Source organism: Leptodactylus fuscus, chromosome 1, assembly GCF_031893055.1.
Source record: "Leptodactylus fuscus isolate aLepFus1 chromosome 1, aLepFus1.hap2, whole genome shotgun sequence".
Classification (NCBI taxonomy): Eukaryota; Metazoa; Chordata; class Amphibia; order Anura; family Leptodactylidae; genus Leptodactylus; species Leptodactylus fuscus.
The window spans coordinates 80,783,649-80,804,668 of NC_134265.1; the positions used below are offsets into that span (position 1 = coordinate 80,783,649).

The window sequence follows — 21,020 nt, forward strand, 5'->3', positions numbered from 1 at the left end:
GGGATTAGGGTTGAGCCGATCTTGACTTTTCAGGATTGATTTTAAAATCCGATTTCCGATCATTTTTCATTCGAACCCGATCTCGATCCCAATTCCGATCCCAATGCAAGTCAATGGGATTTTTTTATTAATCGGAGATTGGATTTTAAAAGCAATCCTACCCCCTGGTGTCCACTTACCTCCAGAGATGGCTGGTCCTGTGCCCCGTGCCTTCATTCTTCGCCTCGCTGCTGCTCCACGCTGCTCTCCTCTCTTCGCTGCCCCCTCCCTGCCAGGTTAGGAGAGTGTGGGCGGGTTAGGAGAGTGTGGGCGGGTACTGGGAGGGGAGACGTCACGTCTCCCCGCCCTGTACCCGCCCACACTAAGCCACAAGCCCCGCCTACCTAGCACTTTAAACACTAACCTGGGAGGTGGGGCAGCGAGGCAAGAAGAAGGAGGGCACTGGAGCAGCCATCTCTAGAGGTAAGTAGCTGCTAGAGATTTAGTTTAGCCTTCCATTAGAATGAATGAAGGCAGGGGGCCACACGGTGGCTCAGTGGTTAGCACTGCAGCCTTGCAGCGCTGGAGTCCTGGTGTTCAAATCCCACCAAGGGCAAAAAACCATCTGCAAGGAGTTTGTATGTTCTCCCCGTGTTTGCATGGATTTCCATCCCATATTCCAAAAAAGACATACTGATAGGGAAAAATGTACATTGTGAGCTCTATGTGGGGCTCACAATCTACATTTAAAAAAAAAGAATGAATGAAGGCAGCCGGCGCGCAGGGGGTTAAGGCTGTGTGTCGGCTGTTTCCATTTATTCCTATGGAACTGCAGCGGAGCCTTCACACTGAATATACATCATATACTCAGTGTGAAGGCTAAGCAATGCATTGCGGGAAAAATCACCGATCTCGATCCCACATAAAAAGATCGTGTTCGGAATTCCAATGGCGATCGTGAAATTTTCTCGATTGCCGATCGGAATCCGATCTTTTCCGAACACGATCGCTCAACCCTATAGGGGATACATAACCAAAATGGGATTTGTCTGCTTTAGGATTAAATATAATTAATATATTTTTTTTTTTCTGGGTTACCAAATGAAAACTATCAAACATTGGTAACATGTTATCCATATGATTAATAATATAGGTGTATAGGTTGGAGTTTTCGGTAATTTGGCATTATCCAACTCAACCAAAAAGCTTAGCTCCGGATCACATCTGTGTTTGGTATTCTGTTCGGGGAGTCCGCTTGGGGACCCCTCAAAATGGAAACCTATATGCTTTAAAAGCGGTTAGCTAAGAAACCACACGGACCCCATAGACTATAATGGGATCCGTGTGGTTTCCGCACGAAACATGCGGAGAGAAAAGTAATGCAAGCAGCATTTATCTCTCCGCATATTTTGTGTGGAAACCGAGCGGAAACCACATGGACCCCATTATAGTCTATAGGGTCCATGTGGTTTCTTAGCTTACTGCTTTTTTATGCATATAGGTTTCCGTTCCCCGAATGGAATACAGAACGCAGATGTGAACCGGGCCTTAGATGGTCATGGTGTCTGTATACTAATGGGAACTCAATTTCACGTACATTTTTAAGTGATAGACAACAAACAATATTGAAACAAAGGTCAAGGCAAAATCTTGAGAGTTGACAGAAAGATAGCCACTGGTAAAATTGCCGGAGGCTAACCCATTGTAGACTACAGTAGCATCGCTGTAGATGTGAATTATTGCAGCAGATTTTGCAGCAGTTTTCAAATTTTGCAGTGCAAAGGTTAGAAACCCGTCTAGCTGCAGGGGTTAAACCTCAAGGGTTAAGAGAGAACACAGTGGTTCACACAAGATTAGCTTTCTTTTTCTCATCACATCTTAGTTACTCCAGAATGTAAATGATTTCAGTCTCCACCTTCCTAATGCTTTCTTGGACATATGTCAGGCATGCCTATTATGTACATGGTCTGTTCATGATAGGGTAGTAGCGATACTTGTCCTAGGTTCCTGCCCGTTTCTCTAGAGACTGAAAAAACTGCATCAAAACGGCATGTGAAAGTATGCTAAGGTTTTGCATAGTTCTACTTATATGCCCTACCCTAATATGAAGGCACTTCTGTGCAAAATCTGCAGTGTTAACAATACATTATTTGTATAGCGGGACTATGGGCCTCGTCTCATTACAGCAAACTGGTTTCTTCCCATTTTTCCTGGGAGCTTTATTAGAGTAAGTGACTAAAATAAGCAACAGCTGTCCTCATCTGCTTCATAATGAGCTGAAAATGCAATTTTAAAGGTGCAGTGACCTTAAAACAGTGTGTCTGTATTTGGGATTTATGCTTTATTTTCTCATGGCCATCATACAGGGGTAGATTAATGACTGTCATAGGCAGAAAACATCAGGCCAAGATGCTAGAAATGCTTTTATGTCTCCCAGAGAGAGAATGTCTTGCATCTCAGTGCTTATGTGACAGTCATTGCCGGGTTCACCTGCGGTGTACAGTGTGTAGGAACTTAATTAAGTACTAAGAGGCAATGAATTGGAATTTTTTGCTTAGCACTATTTTTCTTCAGAGCATGCAAAGCTATAAATCGTGTGGAGCTGTCAAAAAGATATACCTGCTCTAGCGGTGATGTGGAGGAAAACAGATGCCATTTATTCAATAAACTAATATCCATATAGAAGAAAAATGTTGACCAGATACCTTAGAGTCAAAGTTGGTTTGAACGTTTGTCAATACGGAATTTTATGGCTGTGAACTGAAGATGAAATTTAGCTGAACAAGTGAATTAGAATTTCTGGTACTTTGGCCAGTGGCACCGTGGATATAATACAGTCATTATTTATGCATCAAAGCTCATTTATCTGACAATCCTGATAGCTAGCCAGCGAGAAAAGATCTAATTAATTTCATCTAAAATTCTGTCCTGCTAGCCGTTTTTAACATAGAGTAAATATTTCATTGAAATACACAAGTATAATATAAATTATTGTGGACTGCATGTACAGGTAAGCTAAGCCACATGTGTAAAATGAATGGTACGAAAGGGGGTCATTTATGATGGTAATGTTCTATAGATACATATAGGAACATATGGATTTTTTTTCTCACAAATTAATCTAAAAAAATGATTGCAGCATGTTTACATTTGATATTATAGGGGTATACAGCCATGTGGACTGTATGAGACAAAAATAATAATGTGAAAAAAATGATTGCAGCATATTTGCATAGTATATTGCAGGGGTATATAGCCATAGGGATTGTATGAAAAAAAATAATGTGAAAAAAATATTGCAGTATATTACAGGGGTATACAGTCATGTGTGCCACTATACATGCACAACCATGTGCAAGAGGCACAGCATAAATTTGGGAAGGGATAATCTCAGGATTCAGGTAATTTATGACGAGGCACAGGCCATCATAAACCAGGCAATATGCGCAGAAAACTGATGTAAATGATGATGGATCCAAATGGTCCCAAACACATTGCACTCCCGTCATGCCCCTTTTTCACAACGGGGCAAGAGTTATCTAAAAACAACATTTAAAAGTGCCATGGAAACTACATGACCTTTACCCTTTATATTTGTCTGTTTTCTATGGCTGAATGGCTGATTTTATTGAAAATGCATGCAGAACCTAAGGGTCAAACAGATTTCTACAATAGTAGGCTATCTTCCCTACAACCCTGTAAAATCATGGTAATGGGCTTGGAAACTTTCAGTAAGGGCTCTCACAGAGAGTATTGCCTCAATATCAGTGTCCATATTGCATCCTGGCCTAAATCCATATTGCATCCTGGCCTGGTCCGCTGAGCTGAAGTCATAGCACCATATGAATCAATGGTGGTCTAAGCATGGGCCAGTAGACCATCGGTTGGGTCAAGCTTCACATATTTAGAGGCAAAGTGCATGCCTGTAAAGTGAGGAGATATTCATATCAATGTATTTAGTCTTGAGAAGATATGCCTAAGGCCAGGTTCACACATGAGTTTTTTGGACCAAAATTTGACGCAGAGTCCGCCACAAATTCTGGTCTAAAAAACGGCATTCCGCTCTGGATTAGGCCCAAATGAATGGGCCTAGTCGGAAGGGAGGTTTCGCAAGTCGGACGTCCGCAGAATCCACCTGAAGAGAAGGCAGGTAGCTTCTTTTTTCTGCGAGCAGTAACAAACGTCTCGCGGAAAAAAGAAATGACCGGCTCCCATTGATTTCAATGGGAGGCGATTTTTTGAGCTGAATTCTGATGCGGATTCCACGTCAAAATCCGGCCCAAAAAAACCCGTCTGAACCCGGCCTTAGGTGTTAGTTTACAGGTCTAAGCAGTGAAATTAGCGCTGTTGTAGTATCCACTGTAGTATGAATATAATCTTAGCGGAATTAGCTGCTGCCAGACTCCTCCAGACAAAAATATCAAGAGTTGAAATGATAGGACTCTATACACATACAACAAAAAGGATAAATCTTGTAAACATTAAAAAAGTTGGTTTATCATAATTTTCTTATTAGATGAATCTACAATCTGTCAAGTGCTTTATGCTAGATATAAACTACTACACATATCCTAGGTCAATATAGAAAAAATGATAAGTCGTAGGTATAATTTGCAATAAGGTACTGGCAGGGTAGATATATAATGTCACACACCATATAACACTTTTTTCATGTCTATAATCAAGTGCCATTTTGCCTATACCCTACAACTGGATTTACTCCCCATTGGTGATTCTTTCAAGATCCACATAAGATGCTAAGGACGACGTCTCCATTATTGTAATAAGCTACAAGCCATGGACTGGTGACATTGCATTTATGGCGAGCCACAGATAATATTTAGTAACACTGTGCAGAATACACATAGCTCCTCATGTTTCCTCAAATGACTAATGTTTCTATACCAAGCAGGGTAGTTCCATAACACCAAAAACGGCTTATTTGACAGGATTTCAATAGGAGATTTATGCAGGCATTAAAACAACTACTGTAAGGCGCTAATTGCATGGGCAGAATTCATAACTCAGATGTGAGCGAACATGATTCCCGATAGATTATCATCATATAGAGGAAAATATTTCAGGTTTTTTCCAATAGTGAGCAAAGAAAATACAGGGACCTCAGAGTTAAACTGCAGACTGTGCAAGAACAGATCTTCCTACCCTGAGATGTAAAATCCTATAAATAAAATTGACTTATGGCTGCTTATTCTCTATGTTTACAGAAACAGCATTTTCATGGAGAGTGCCAATCGATACTGATGAGAAGAGCGATCTACTTTCAGCAGGAAATAATAATCTGCATTTGACAATTTTATAAGTAACACTTTTAGGCAGAGTTGGATGCCAAGTTTTTGGTGTTAGTAAACTAAGAAAGCAGTGAGACTTCTCGCAGCTATATCTCACATCACAACTGAAGCTCTAGTTTATGAGATAGCAATATTAAGTACAGTAAATAAGAGATTGTTGTAACAAAAATAGAATATTAAGTCTCTATACTTTATAAAATTACCCCCACCGGATATATAAATAAATACATAAATTACTGTTCTAATCATAGGACACATGCTCACATATGTTATATTCCTAAAATATTATTAATTAATATTTATTACGTTCTAACCTGTCAGTCTCAATCCTTGTCATTGCAAATAAAAAAATTGCAACAGCACTCGTCTACGGCAATAAAATATGACTGCTATGTCTTTTATATATAGTTATAAAAATGAGGTTCTTAGCATACACTTTTATGAAATTGAGATATCCCATCTGCCAGTGACATGATAACATCTTTAAAAGGGTCCCAGTGGGTCATCTCTCTCTCAATCCTTTCCCAGCCATCTAATTTTGGTTTAGAAATTTATAAAATTATAAAATAATTATCACCTTGCTGTGTAACTATCGGGGTAGCAGCGGTAGCGGCTGCCACAGGGCCCAGGACATTAGGGAGCCCATGTCAAAATTTCGCCATGATTAGACATAATTCTTGTATTTTCCACCAAATTCTGTTCCAGTCAAAATATGTCAGTACAGACATGTGATATGTGAGTCAATCACTGACTCAAGTAGTGACCTCAATGGTCTTGACAAGCCACTGTAGAGCCAGGAAGAACAGAGACTGGCAGGGCATTTGGGAAGCACTGGAAGAAGTGGATTGGCAAGGTGAGTATCACTTTTACCATTTTGTAGCATTCTAAGCAGTTTTCACAATATTTAAGAAGGTTCTAGGGCCCCTTGAAATCATAACTAGCAGGTTATGTTGTCTACATACAGAAATAATTTAGGATCAGGTCACATCTGCATTCAGGGATTCCGTTCCCCTCTCTGAATGAAAAAGCAGCACTTTTCTCTCTGCATTTTTCATGCGGAAATCGAGTGGAAACCACACGGACCACATTATAGTCTATGGGGTCTGTAGGTTTCCTACAATAACCGCTTTTTTAGTTTTTTGTTCAGGGGTCCCCAAATGGACCCTCTGAATGGAAACCCATGCGCAGATGTGAACCGGGCCTTACTCTGACCATGTACGTTAGATAACCAATGGCATATTAGAAGACACAAGGTTATCAATGGTTCGGATATTAGCTTGCCCAATCCATTCTTCAAACAGGAAATAAACTTTACCAAATAACGCTAGGTTCACACTAGCATTTGGGTTTTCGGTTCCGCTTGGGGACCTGAATATCGAAACCCTATCCCCATAGACTATAATGGGGTTCACGGGGTTTATACCCAACAACAGGTAAATGCAGGACTTTTCTCTCTGCATATTTTAGTGGAATGGTGGATGGAATCCCTAAACACTATAGTGACCCTAGACTTACCTTGGATTTGCTCATCTCCCTTTTCCTATGGCCATTAGACTTATTTTACGCAGGAAAATGCAACCTGATCATGTGAAAACTACATAGTCATCATGGGCATCTGGGAAGGACTAAAGGTAACTGGGTGGTAGACAGCACTAAGTGAAATGCCCCTGCTTTCTATAGTTCTGTAGAAAACGACACCCTAAGATGGCTGTGTATACATGAAATTAAAACAATATTTATCCTCCATCCATAGGATAGAGGCTAAAATACTTATTGGTGGGGGTTTGACCGCTGAAATTCCCACCAACCCGAAGAATGTGGTGGTGATTTACCCCTGTGAATGCAGTTATGGGAAACCAACCCTGTAGGATGCAGATGCACCCCTACTGCCATACACTTCTATGGGAGTGTCAGCAGCAGCCAAAGTACAGCACTTGGCAATTTCCCATTGAAGTGTATGGAAACAGCAGTGTGTCTACATTCAGCAGCCGCTTTTCCCTCATATGCATTCACGGCGGGGACAAATAACATTTGTGACATAACCCTCTGGATTGGGATTCTGAGCAACATAAAAAGCATTAGTATGGAAATCAAACTAAAGCGATACATAGGAGAATCTGTAGAGCCGCCTGTAAATGCGAAATGATTAAATATGTGTTCATAGTTGACTCCAAGGTCAAGCAGGTTCATTTATAATGCCTCTTATTATACGCTTGGTTTCCTTTGTAAAGTATCTACACGACCTGAGTAATAGAAGTTGAGATACATTCGATGGCAAAGTATAAAACAAATTAAACAGCCTTCCACGTACATTCAATACTGTCATCCTTTACCTTGTTGTAGTGAATACTCACATTAGCACTTTGCTAATTGGACTACTTTGTTAGTAATAGACAGTAGTTCTATTACATTACACGGGTGCCTATATATTACATTGTGATGAGGGACAGCAGATTTTCTATGTAATATTATGAGCAATGATCTTGAATATTGTTGGCAATTATTGTTGAAACTCCCATTTTGTTAACTGTTTGAAAGATGGGGTCCTTGATTATAACCTTCCCACAGCTTTCCCATTTGTAAGGTAAGCAAAACATTGAGCCAAAAATTAACTCAATGATAGAAGAGGTAAAAATCCTGTCCTATCCCCAAACAGGAGATGCTGAATATGATCAAGATGTCCCCAAAGAAGTTATGTTAAAATTTGTCTTCATCCACTTACAAAATCCCTATGGCTAGCTTAAACTGTGAAGGTTGTTTCCAACAACAGGGTCCATTCACTAGGGGACGGAACCATTAACAGTGTGTCTCGTATACGGCGCGTTATTTTGCGGCATTGATTTTACGGCCGCAAAATAACGTGGCGTATATGATCTAGGCTCCCATTGAAATCAATGGGAGCATATACGGCACTCAAAATCTCACACGGCGTATACGTGCCAGGTCACGCGGCACGTTACTCCGTGTGAATGCACCCTTAAATGTTGATCTCTATGTAATTGGATGGCATTTGTTACACGGATAAGACGCTGGGGTTTTGGGAGTTACAGAGACTGCCAGAAGCGGCTGTTCTATATGATTTCCCATACAGGTAAATAAAATTTATGAAGATAGCACAGCGAGCTATGATGTTTCCATAACCTTCCAATCTTGATCAAGAGAAGGAATTGCATACGGTTTTCCCACCGAGATTGGAATACCTTTTTAAACCCCAGGTTATATTCTGGATATGGACTCCAGCATGCTGGGATATCTGAATGGCTAAAAGAAACTATGTAAATATAACAGGAAATTCTTATTTATGCAAATCCCAGTAAATTCTTTGGCCTTACACTATGTATGCATAGGTGTAAGATGGGGCTCCTGGGCCCTGATGTAAAATGTGTAACATGGGGGGCCCAATATAGAATTTACTTTGCGAGGAACCAAGCTTCACGTTATGTCTAAGCCTATATAGAGCTACTCCTATGTGTGTTTTATATAGCACAATACATAAAGGAATATTACAAAAGAAATACTTCATGCTAGGCAGAAGAAAACAGTCGGAAGAAATATTATAGTAAACACCTTAGTATATCCAGATGGAAAGTTCATAGTTAGAGCCAAACCATTGAGTGATTGCCAGCACCACCTCTTTATCTCTGTGTGCAGCTAAGTTATTTTCCATTGCGGGCACCTAAATGCCTTTATTAACAGCGACCATAAGCCGGGAATCTGCTCAATATTAGCAACATGTTCTTTTTATTAAAATGAGAAAATTACCTTAATAGAGTTAAGACCAGAAGATACACATTACCGACTCTTAAACAAGAAATGACTCAGTTTTGGCCATTAGCAAAAGGATTTTAATCAGCCAGGTGACCCAAGCATCCAAAATAGTAGAGCCCCGGGGAACCATCAACATTGTGGGATTACAGAAAGTACAGAGCCCTCACTTACTGCTATGTTAACAATACAAAATGGCTAATAAATAAATAGCCAAGAGGGTAAAGCATGGAAACACAATACAGAACCATTGTAGAATAGGAGGAAATCCACGCAAACACGGTGAGAATATACAAACTCCTTGCAAATGTTGTTCCTAGCAGGATTCATATCCAGGACTACAGCGCTGCAAGGCTACAGTGCTAACTACTGAGCCACCATGTTGCCCTTTAAGTCTTATAAGCTTTGAAAAATCTAAAACTTAATTTCTTGGAGACATTGAGAAGATGTAAATCTGAATCAAGGTTGTAGGTTCATTACATATTATCTGTAACACGCATTTATTGTATACTATGTATTTTACACTAAAGTATGTTATATTTGTTATTATAATTGTAGATTGGTGTCCCAGACTCAGGTGCATATTAATACTACAAAATCTGAGACAGTTTCTCCTCTCGTATACAGATAATCTATTTTGGGTTTTGTTCATAATACATAGATTTTTATGAAAAATTACATTTTTAGGCCATGGCCTTAAATCCGTCTTTAGCGGTTGTCTTTTGTCAGAATATGGGAACTACAGAATTCAAGATATACAGTGCTTGCTTCCAGTAAAATGACAACTAGAACTAGCAGATAAAAGAGGCATCACCGAAGAAGTCAAAGCCAGAACACTTATTATAAAAGTGGTCAAACTGGAACCAGTAAAAAAGAACTGCTAGAAGACAAGCAAAGGTTAGGTCACTCAAACACATGTAAGGCCGGGGCCCCATGGGACGTAAATGCCGTGATTTGCCCGCAGCGGAGACACTGTGGGAAAAATCGCAGCGTTGTACAGTGCAGGCAAAGTGGAGGGGATTCATGTGAATCCCATCCCCACTTTGTGGAAAAGATTGCAGCGCAGAACCATTGCAATTTGCAAAGCCGTTGCGGCTTTGTACATCGCAGTATGTCAATTATATCTACGGAAACACCGGCGGCTTTCCCTTAGATATAATGTTAAGAGAAAGTCCGCAGAGGAAAACTCTGTGAACTTTCTCTTAAAAGCGCTGCGGAAAGAACCGTAATGCATTCATGCTGCGTTTTTTTCCACAGCACTTTAGCGCTGCGATTACGGTCCGTGGGGCCTTAGCCTATAACAGGAATTGAGGCTGGGTCCAAATCAACAGTTAGGGCTCATGTACACGACAGTATCATCTGCGTGCCAGCCGTACTTCCGCAGGCCTCTTTTATTGACCACAAAACTGGACAGGAATAGGACCTTTCCTGAGATTTGTGGCACGGACTGTTGGCCCACACATGGAACCATGGAAAGCACAGTCATATGCGTGGGCCTTAAAGAGGACCTTTCACCTCCTGAGGCACATGCAGTGTAATACACCGCTAGAAAGCCAACAGAGCGCTGAATTCAATTGGATTGAATTGGATTTCCCTTTCTGTACCCCCAGTGAAGAGCTATCAGTGCCAGTACTGTAGCTTTTCACCGTCAGAAGGGCGTTTGTGACAGTCAGTCAGGAACACCCTTCCACACAGTAGCACCTATTGCGCTGTACTGTGAGAGCGGTGAGGAACGCCCCCTCCCCTCCTGATAGTACTCGTCCATATCCGAGTACTGGGGGGGCGTTCCTGACCACTCAGCATCATCACTGGGCAGAAAGCAACGACCCCTCTCACAGTACAGTGCAATAGACGCTACTGTGAGGAAGGGCATTCCTGACTGACTGTCAGAAACACCCTTCTTACAGTGAAGAGCTACGGTACCGGCACTGATAACCGGGGGCACAGAACATGAAAGCTGATGTGCGCTGAATGTATTATACCGCATATGCCCCAGGAACATCATCAGAGAAAGGGTTCTTTACTGTAAGAGCAGTGAGGCATTGAACAAGAGGATGTTGTCATAGTTTATTCATTGAAAAATGAAAGAGATTTTTTTAGTTTTTGAAAATAATAACATCTCCTAATAAGAGGCATTTGGCAGATACTTTGTAAGAATTTATTGCCTTTTTCTGAGTCAGCACTGCAGGACCTTCTTATGTAACAGTGTTATTCCAGCATGCTTCTTGTATAATACAGTTTATTATAAATAATAACTACATCACAGTTACATGCTGGGACTATATGCTTTTGTATGTATTTTTTTCACATGTACTTTCTATTCAGGGTATTCTGTATGGCCAATACTTTCATCTATTAATAGACACCGAGCAGATTGGAAATTATGTTTATAACGTTAAGTTACATTGAAATCTTTACATTATGGTTCCACATAGACAAATCGTATTTTTTGTTTCTTATTTAGGCCTTACCAGTGTGGACACTGTTCCCAGTCCTTCTCTCAGCCATCAGAATTAAGGAACCACGTTGTCACCCACTCAAGCGACCGACCCTTTAAGTGTGGCTACTGTGGCAGGGCCTTTGCTGGAGCAACTACATTAAACAACCACATCCGGACACACACAGGGGAAAAACCATTTAAGTGAGTAGTTAGTACGGCAGTAACAATGTACAAATTCTTAACTATAAAAAAGGACTTTTATGTACATTAAAATGGGAAATCTATTTTTAACATCTCACTTCAACATTGAGATATAACCATATAAAGTACATAGCTGCTAGATCTGATCATATGTCCTCTTCTGCTAGATGCAGAATTACCTTTATTTCTAATCTAACTAAATAAATGCACATAAGATGTAAACATTTTACTGTATTCGGCGATTTGGATCTGCACATTTGCGATTGAAAATGTGTAAAATTTTGGCACAATTTGCCCAAAGAAACTGGCTTTACACAACTTTTAGGGTCTGTTAACATGGCGGAAAATGAAGAGGAATTCTCTTCAATTTCCGCCGCTGGTATTTTTGCCACGGTCTAGCAGAGAATCAGTATTCCATTGCGGCATCCCACTCCTGATGAATGTGCCTAATTAGGAGGGAGTCTCAAGCCGCAGACGCCGTGGGCTGAATCATCTGTGGAATCCACGGAAAGATCAAGCAGGAAGTGTCCTGCTGCAATCTCTGCCTCCCATTGAAAACAATGGGAGGCGGATTCTGGGAGGTATTTGCTCCGGATTCGCCCCCAACCCGTGTAAATTCCTCTGTGTGAACTGACCCTTATAGACACATTGTGAAAACGTGCTCCTTCTAGAAAAGAAGACTTTCTGCACCTTTCTCAAAAATGGAGGAGGGCTTGTTGGAAAGGGGGCTTGGCCTGCTGAAAAGAGGTGGGGCTTAAAATGTGACACCGTGCTCCAACAATGCATCAATATTTGTCTAAAACTAAGCCAACTTAACTGCGAACTTAGGCTAGACATCAGATTTATCATTAACCATTAGACTCTCGTTTTATTTTTATGCAAAGCATTAATAAATCTCACCAGTGTATCTGTGATAACACTTTGAGACAGAGTTATTAAAATGCTCTAAAAGCAATGAAGTTTTAACAATTTTCTATTGTGCTCCAAAATGAAAACTGCATTGTCATTGGTGGCCATGGGCAACTAAGACAGTTTGGCTTTTAGACCATTTTAATAAATCTGCCCCATCAAGTTTTCACATTGACTCTCATTTTGACAGCTATTAACTGGCCAGTTGGTCATCCTATACTCTCTGTTATGAGTGAGGGGTATTTAAGGCTCAGGGGGCAAATATATTTGTCATGGTGGTTGTGTGGGCACGGACAATGTACCCATGTGATCAATGGCATGAGATGGCTGACACACCTAGCCAGGATCTTGCCACAACTATTGGGGACAGATAACTCTGATCCATCGCCTATCTATCTATCTATCTATCTATCTATCTATCTATCTATCTGTCTGTCTGTCTGTCTGTCTGTCTGTCTGTCTGTCTATCTATCTATCTATCTATCTATCTATCTATCTATCTATCTATCTAGTAGATAGTCCAGAAGACATAAAGACAGATAAATGTATAAAAGTACACATTTTATGCTATTTTGTACTATTCATTATGTACATGACCTATGTTTTTCATATTGGCTACAGTCATGGGGTTTTCAGGATTAATCTGATGTAGGTGCTATCCAATGGATAACATGGACCCATTATATAATTGTCACAACTATTAGAACTGATACTGTTGAGTAGTCCCTAGAGGGGATCCTACAGAAAGCAGTAAACAATCTACAACCTAAAGAATTATGACAGGTGTCTCCAGATCCTCCAATACAAAGTAAAGATGGAAGGAGTTACTGTAGTTTATGATGCTTCTTCTCCCTTCATGCATTTGCAAGGTGTGCGCTGTGATAAATAGTCCCCATTAGGGCTTTGCTGGTTGAAGAAATGGAAAAAGAGCTGCTGAAATCCTGTCAGATATGTAATTGATTTCCCCGGACTGCTGTGTAAATAGATTTTAGTAATTAATTGAAGAGGTTCTGAGGTCAAAACGGAAAATAGATTTATTTTAATGCTAAGGCCTTAAGTATCTGTTACCCTGTTGACGCCTTTATTTCTTTTGGGGGCATGGCGTAAAATATGTATTATTAATATATGATTTACAAACAGCTGTAATGGTATGTAAATAAATGGTGAACAAAATAAGATTTATTGCTTGTTGATGTTAAATTATTATTATATTAATTCAATTATTGAAACTTATTAACTTATAATGCTGCTTATAGATAGTAGATCCCATTGGACTAATGTTCTTCACTAGAACCCCCAATACTTTTGCAGGGACATGAAAGCAGCATGAGTCTGATGTTTCCCTTTCCAATAAATTGGGTGACAGCCTATAGCCAGCTTAAAGTGGACTTTTCAACACCTCCACAAACTCTTGGCATCCTCCCACTGACATTGGTGCGGTTGGAGTTGTTCTCTAGCATTCGCTATTCCCGAGGAATCATTGCTGTTAGTTTCAGCATAGGTATTCTCCCTCGTGGATGGTCCCTGTCTTTCTGCTCCAGCTTAGGACAGTAGAGAACATAATTTTACTGAAACTAACAGAAATTATTGCTCAGGAACCGGTGGGGGCTAGAGAAAAAAAAATTGTAACCGTGCTGTTATCAGTGGAGCAGCCACTATTAAAGAATGTAATGGATTACAGTTGGTGGAGGTGGTGAAAGGTCTTCTTTACGCATAGTCTTTATTAGCCTGGGGTGACTGAAACTGACTTTATATTACACCATCGTATTATCCCCTTGAAGCAATGCAATGCGTTATGTACTGGAACTTGCCACAAATTCTTCTCACAATTCCACATTAACTCTTAAGTACTATCATGGTGTCTATCATACACATATCATTATGATAGACACCATGATAGTACTTAAGGGTTAATTTATAAGAAATTCCAAGGTATTGTATGCACTTACAGTATAGGCACTCAGCAGGTTATGGGTTCTGTATCACAAATCTGTAGAATAAGAGCATTAGGATCATAAACGGTACTGTATTTGGCAGCACTGTTACCATTTTGCATTGGAGACCAGCTACAAGGTATACCTCTGACAAGAAATGTCTAGCACACCGTGCAATAGACATGGAAGAAAAGAACTCTGAAACTGGTGATAGTAACTGGCACCCAATAGTTATTCCTACCAAGCCCCCATGCCCACTTGATTCATCATGGAGCCCCTCTCCCGGCTAGTAGACTCTTCAGGCTAGTAAATACGGTACACACATTGACCAAGTTTCACGGCTGATGGAGGTAGATCTGGAAGCTGTAGAATCACCTCTACACCATTACTGTGATTAGGTTTATAACCAATTTACTGCTGACAGACTCCCTTTAAGGCTCTTAAATTTGGATACCTTCACATGAAACCCTTATAACTACATCGCCATTAAAGGGAGGATACTATAGACCTGTAAAATGGTCTTTAAATACTTGGAAAGTACATAGTAAATGCCTCTGTTCCAAGTTTGTCATGCAGTAAAAGGTAGTATATTTTGGCAGTCCAATCCACTAACTAATCAGTTTTCTAATAAACAATCAGCAATACACTAATGTGTCATCAGCACTCCGGGCGCTCGGAGAGGATCATCTGCCCATAGACATTAATGAATACACCAAAAATCATTAGACAATCAATACTTCTGAGTTATTTTCATTGAGCTGATAGGTCTGATACATTAAAGCTGACATTTTACATTTGTCAAGATCACGGTGCAGTTTTTTTTACAGTAGAACGGGCTGCTAAGAATATTCCCAGAAAGACAATCAAGGAAATACAACTTATTTATAAGGCCATGCTTAACTGCTTCAGTAGCTCGGGTGAATATATTGCCAGAAGTCTAAAGGAATGTTTTCATGCATTTTAAGTACCATATATTTAGTGTGGGATTGCAGACATAGACAAACTGATGAAAGTAAAGAGATCTAAAATGGATCTATCACTCAGGACAGTCCTGGTTATTGCACTGGCTTAAAGAACACTTAGTGTGTTAATTCAGTACAAAATATCACATCAAGAGGCTTGAGGCACCCCCTACCTCAATGATATAGCCAATTCCCAAAGCAGAGGCTCCAGTATAATCAGGATCACACCTACTTCAACAAAGCTTTGGACTTAAAGGGGTTGTCCAGGCAAAATTTTTGTATTTAAAATAGGCCGGGGTAGGTTAAAAAAAAAAAAAAAAAAAGGAAAAAATCATACTCAACTTTTCCCGGTGCTCAGGTGCCTCTCATCATGGTCCAGTCCTCCCGGTACATTATGTTCCAGTAAAAGTACCTGCCATACGTGACCGCTGAGACAAATCAGCATCTTCAGTGGAAGGGATCCGGGACATCACAGCCGGCAAGCAGTTTAAGGGTTTGTTCACACGGGGAGCGTTCAGGCGGATTTTGGCACAGAGAGTGACACAGGGAGTCACGTCACTCTCGGGTCAAAACCTGCCTGTCACGACTGTCGCGGCTCCTGACAGTTGCGGCTCCCCCCTCCGGAGTTGGCTCAAATGAATGGGCCGACTCCATAGATTGCTGCCGCTTGAAGAAAGGGCAGCCCGCTTCTTTTTTCCGTGAGTGGCAGCATGCCGCTCATGGTAAAAAGTAGCATGGCGGTCTACATAGACATTGTGAGGGGCGGATTATGACGTGTATTACACGCCATAATCCGCCCTCTCTGTGCCTGTGTGTACGAGCCCTATCACAGCCCAACAGAAGGGCCACACTGGGGAACTCCGGAGCATCGGGGACAGATAAGCATGATTTTTTTTTATTTTTTCACCTCCCCCGGCCTATTTATAATACAAAAAATTTGCCTGGACACCTCTTTAAGAATGACTTTGGAGTAACCAGATACCATCTGTTAGTGATTTTCAAACATTTTGTTTTATCTAAGGTTAAGAAAAAATAATCTTAAACTCCCATATACTTTAGAAACCGCAGTAAAATCTAATCCTGTAAACTGCAGTTGTTCTGCCAATGTGCTGTCAGTGACATGTAGGGGCCAGGTTGTACTGACCTGTACACATTAGCCTTCTTCACTGGAAATCTGAGAAGGAGATATTTTTAGAACAATATAATGTTTGTCATAAATAGTGAAACCAGGAATGGAAGGCTTATTCTAAGTCATCCACATACTGAGGAATCCCTTTATGAATCTTTATACCTAAATCAACTATCTTATTTAAAATGTATTTTTAAAGGGGTTTTTTGGTTTAAAAAAGCATAATACAGTATGTGCACTTACTTACATTCTCAAACCATTAAGATCTTAAAGGGGTTTATAAGCATAAGTCATCAATTGATGATCTGTGAGGGTACAACACCTGGGACCCCTGTGGATCAGCTGTTCAATGTGACAGTGGTGCTCCTGCTTCACAAACCATATGACGCTATACGTATCAGTCATATGGCCTGATCAAAGGTCAGTCCCATTCAAATGAATGGGCTAAGCTGCAATACCAAACACAGCCACAGTGCAAATAACACATTACCCAGTTTATTGGGAGCTGGGTAATGTGCTATGTCCCCTGTAGTGACGATGTATAGAAACTTAAAAACTGATGCCAGGATTCTCAAAATACTAAAACTGATCACTGGGGGAAACAGCAGCAGAGCAGTTTGTGTTCATCTTATTGTTGCAATTCCCTTTTAACAAACAGGGATTGTCCAAAGTGGAAACCCAAAGTTCTTTTCAAATACACATTTCTTCTTCACAGATGTCCTGGCCCACATGACACTAATAGAGAGCATAAACATAGACAGGCAATGTGAAAAGGACATATATTTATCATAGTGGCTAAAGCTGGATGCTAATATCCTACTAATATTGTAAATGTGAAAGTTTGTGTGTTTGGATGTTTGGTCCTCAATCACGCCTACACCGCTGCATGGATTGTCCTGAAATTTCACACACACATAGAATGCCGACCGGAATAGATGATAGGCTACTTACCATCCCCGTGGGTGGCTGGGCGTCACGACCGCGAGCACCAAAGTTCGGTTCGGAGTAAGTTTGAGGACCTGAGATGACGTCATCACAGGCCCTTGCAGTGCACGCTGATTGGTGTGCGCTATGTTGTGGGAGGATGCAGCCTGGCACAGCGCGGAGTAAAGAAGATGGCGCCACATGTGTAGGTGCTCCGGCACGAATCAGGCATGGTGAATCACGGCGCTCGGCAACTCCAGCGGCTGGGGACAGTCTGTGCCCCTGACAAGATGCCGGACACTCCCAGGCTCAGGTCTGAGGCAGACACGAGGCCTCCATCTGTGCGACACCAGACATGAAGCGGATGAGCCGGCTCTGTGTGAGTATCCCGGGGGTGTGCGGGGTATGGGGCCGGGCGCTCCACCGTGGGGGCATAGGTGCGGCGTTTGGATGGGTAGGGGGGTGCGCAGGAGAGAGGTTTTGGGGCCCAGGGAGGTGCACAGGGCTGGGGGGCCTTGGGCGTGAGGTTTGGGGGAGGGGCACACTTGGCGGCTTTGGGGACAGGGATTAGGGGCAATGGTGCGGTGCCCAGGGCTTTGGGGCAGGGGGGATGGAGAGGAGGGGTTTGGGGGCCTGGGTATGACCTGGGGGTACTACAGTGCCGCGCGGGATGGGTTCTGCGGGGAGGAGTCCATGGTGTGCCGTGCGAGAAGGGTCGGCGCAAAAGAGGGGTTTGGGGGTAAGCAGGGGTCCGTGGGCGCCACCACATCATCCATCAACAACGACCCGCGGATGAAGTTGTAATGTATAAATGGCATGTCCTTTACCCTGCAAATACCTCATCCTCTTTCCATAAAGACAGGTCCCCTTTCAATGCAGGAAATTTTGGTCTAAAACTAGATGCAGCAAACTGTGACAGAATTCATTAATTTCCACAACATTTTATAACACTTTACACCAAGGATGAGTTGAAACACTACAGTAAATCTGCCCCTTGTATCTGTACACCGGTTTCTCAGCTCTTCTCTTCAAGGAAAGCCAAGCTGAGCTGATCAGAAACTAAGGGGCAAAATGCTCTGTAGAGGATACTAGCACATGGACCCTCACTGATCAATGTCCCTATGACATATCAGAAGTTCTTGAAATATTATTCTCCCTTACAGACTTGACTTACAAACCAGGATAGTGGAATTCTTTTTCATCTAATCTCTGTATCAGTAAAAGTTAGAACATTCTAGACAAGTCTAGTCATAGTGAATCAAATTTAATAGCATTTGAGTAAGAAAAATACTAAAAATATTTGTGTAAGTGTAAAACAATTGTACATGGCATTTTATAAATCATCTTCATCTAAAAATCTTAATAAGATATGTCTTTGAGTCGCCATCTCTACCTGCATTATTGGTCCTGTCTTACCTCCAGGCTCATAGAAACCCAAAATATTGGATTCCAGATTTTAAATTAGCAGAAGATGAAATTCTATTTGTCATCAATTTCTTTCAAGAGGTCGCAGAGCAGAAAACCCCAGACAAGATTCTACTTTGATGGCTCTCTCCTAAAAATCTCTTTTTGTTCTTTATCTATTTGATGTGACAGTGATCAGTGGAGGGACAAGACAGGCCTCTCTAGAGAAATCACCTTCCCCCATCCTATTGACAGTTTTCTGTGATCTGAATCAGATGGACCATGCCCTATTATAGTCACTAAGGCACTTCTAGTAGCCACCAATTAAACCTTTTTGGATGATGAAACCAGAGGCCACTTTTGAGTGTCTGTTCCTATTAAGTGCACTGAGAAAACTTCTGACACCAAAGCATCCATGGTCTTAATTTTTCTTTTTGCCTCCACTAGGTGCGAGAGGTGCGAGAGGAGCTTCACACAAGCCACACAGCTGAGTCGACATCAGAGGATGCCCAATGAGTGCAAGCCGATAACAGAGAGCACAGAATCAATTGAAGTGGATTAACTGATTGACTGGTTGGAATTAAACTGCAAGGAAAGTCATGATTAAATGTCACGGACACTTAAGCAAAACCAAAGATTTCCTCCGAACAACTTTCAATCAGGCCCAGAAAACCAAAAGCAGTAATAAAATAAGTAGGATGTTAAGAGATATTGATCTTGGCATGGAAGAGAGACCAAGAAAGACATTATTTATTTATGAGTGGGGGTGAATTATATTTCAAAGGACACGGGGACTTAACCTTTTCAGTCCCAACATCTATATATAGCTTTATTTCTAAATGCATTTTGTACAGAAAAATGTTATTTAATACCAAAGCAAATGTCAAGTTCTTCTGTCAATGGCCACATCTCTGTCTCTGAATGCACACGGACATGTTGAGAAAAGCACCTTTTTGTAGCATGATACCATTCCTCTAAAGAGAGGGACCAAAACAATAAGATTTGGGTTTGGCGAGGATATCCTAAAGGCAATGGAATTTAGAAGCCCAGAAGACTGAGTCCTTACTGTTTCTTTTCTCTCCTGCTATCTTGATGGTTTAAAGTATTTGTCTGGCCATTGTGATGGGACATTGTGGTGAGAGCCGTGTTTCCGGCATTTGGAACTGAATACTGACCAAAGAGGACATTTCACTCATCCACCATCTACTGAGTCTACTTACAAATCATACTTTGTGCACTTTTCATGTTAAAGATTTCATAGACATTGTTTATGATAAGTGGGATGGTCTGGGGAAGTAAACATGTTGCAATATTCCAAATAAAATATATATGTATAGATATCCCATGTGGCTAGTCTTAAAATCTGGTAAAAAAAAAAAATGTGTTATTATGGTTAAAGTGGTTGTCTCACGGTTACAGTTTTTCTCTAATAATGGTTACCCTGTTGACCAGCTGAAAGTAGTGTCTATAGTTGATGCTGCAGGCGAAATGTAATATTACTCGCTAATTGTTCTGTTGGAATGGAACTGACCATGGAATACATAGACAGGCCAAGTCACTTGCTCTTTTATTGGGAGTTTCCAAGCTGAGGAATCAATGTGAGATAAAGAACAAGATAAAAAAAAGGTAATGAAAAAGTGAAAAAGACACTTTAGATTTTATATATATATATATATATATATATATATATATATATATATATATCGCAACCAGGTGGAGGAGACCGGAGGATGGGAGTAGTATTGACACTGGCTGTGCCACCTGCTAGGCCGGGAACACTCCTCACACACTCTAATCCCACTTCATGGCTGAACACACTCTAGGTGGGTCCTGCAGCACTACTGGATGGTGGTGGTACTAGTAGTAATTCCCCTGGGGCACTCCTAGTTGAGAGATGGGACCTCTCCTTCCTGAGTCAGTGTGATATAGTTCAGAAGGGCTCTGATGGTGATTCAGGCACGACTCAGGGGTCTAGGTAGCAGTGAAATCCATAGAACTTTTTATTAACTGGAACAATGGAAAAACCAGCAGTTAGCAGGCAGGTGTAGCAGTCGCAGTACAGTC

At 41.1% G+C, this 21,020-nt stretch overlaps 1 protein-coding gene across 1 annotated transcript in view; it reads left to right on the forward strand.

Moving 5' to 3' along the window:
- PRDM6 (PR/SET domain 6) overlaps positions 1-19,518 on the forward strand; it is a 103,156-nt gene extending 83,638 nt beyond the window's left edge. The window contains exons 6-7 of the mRNA XM_075272325.1: positions 11,518-11,694; positions 19,404-19,518. Coding sequence (XP_075128426.1) covers positions 11,518-11,694; positions 19,404-19,518 — 292 coding nt within the window. The remainder of the gene's footprint in view (positions 1-11,517; positions 11,695-19,403) is intronic.
- Positions 19,519-21,020: the final 1,502 nt, after the last annotated feature.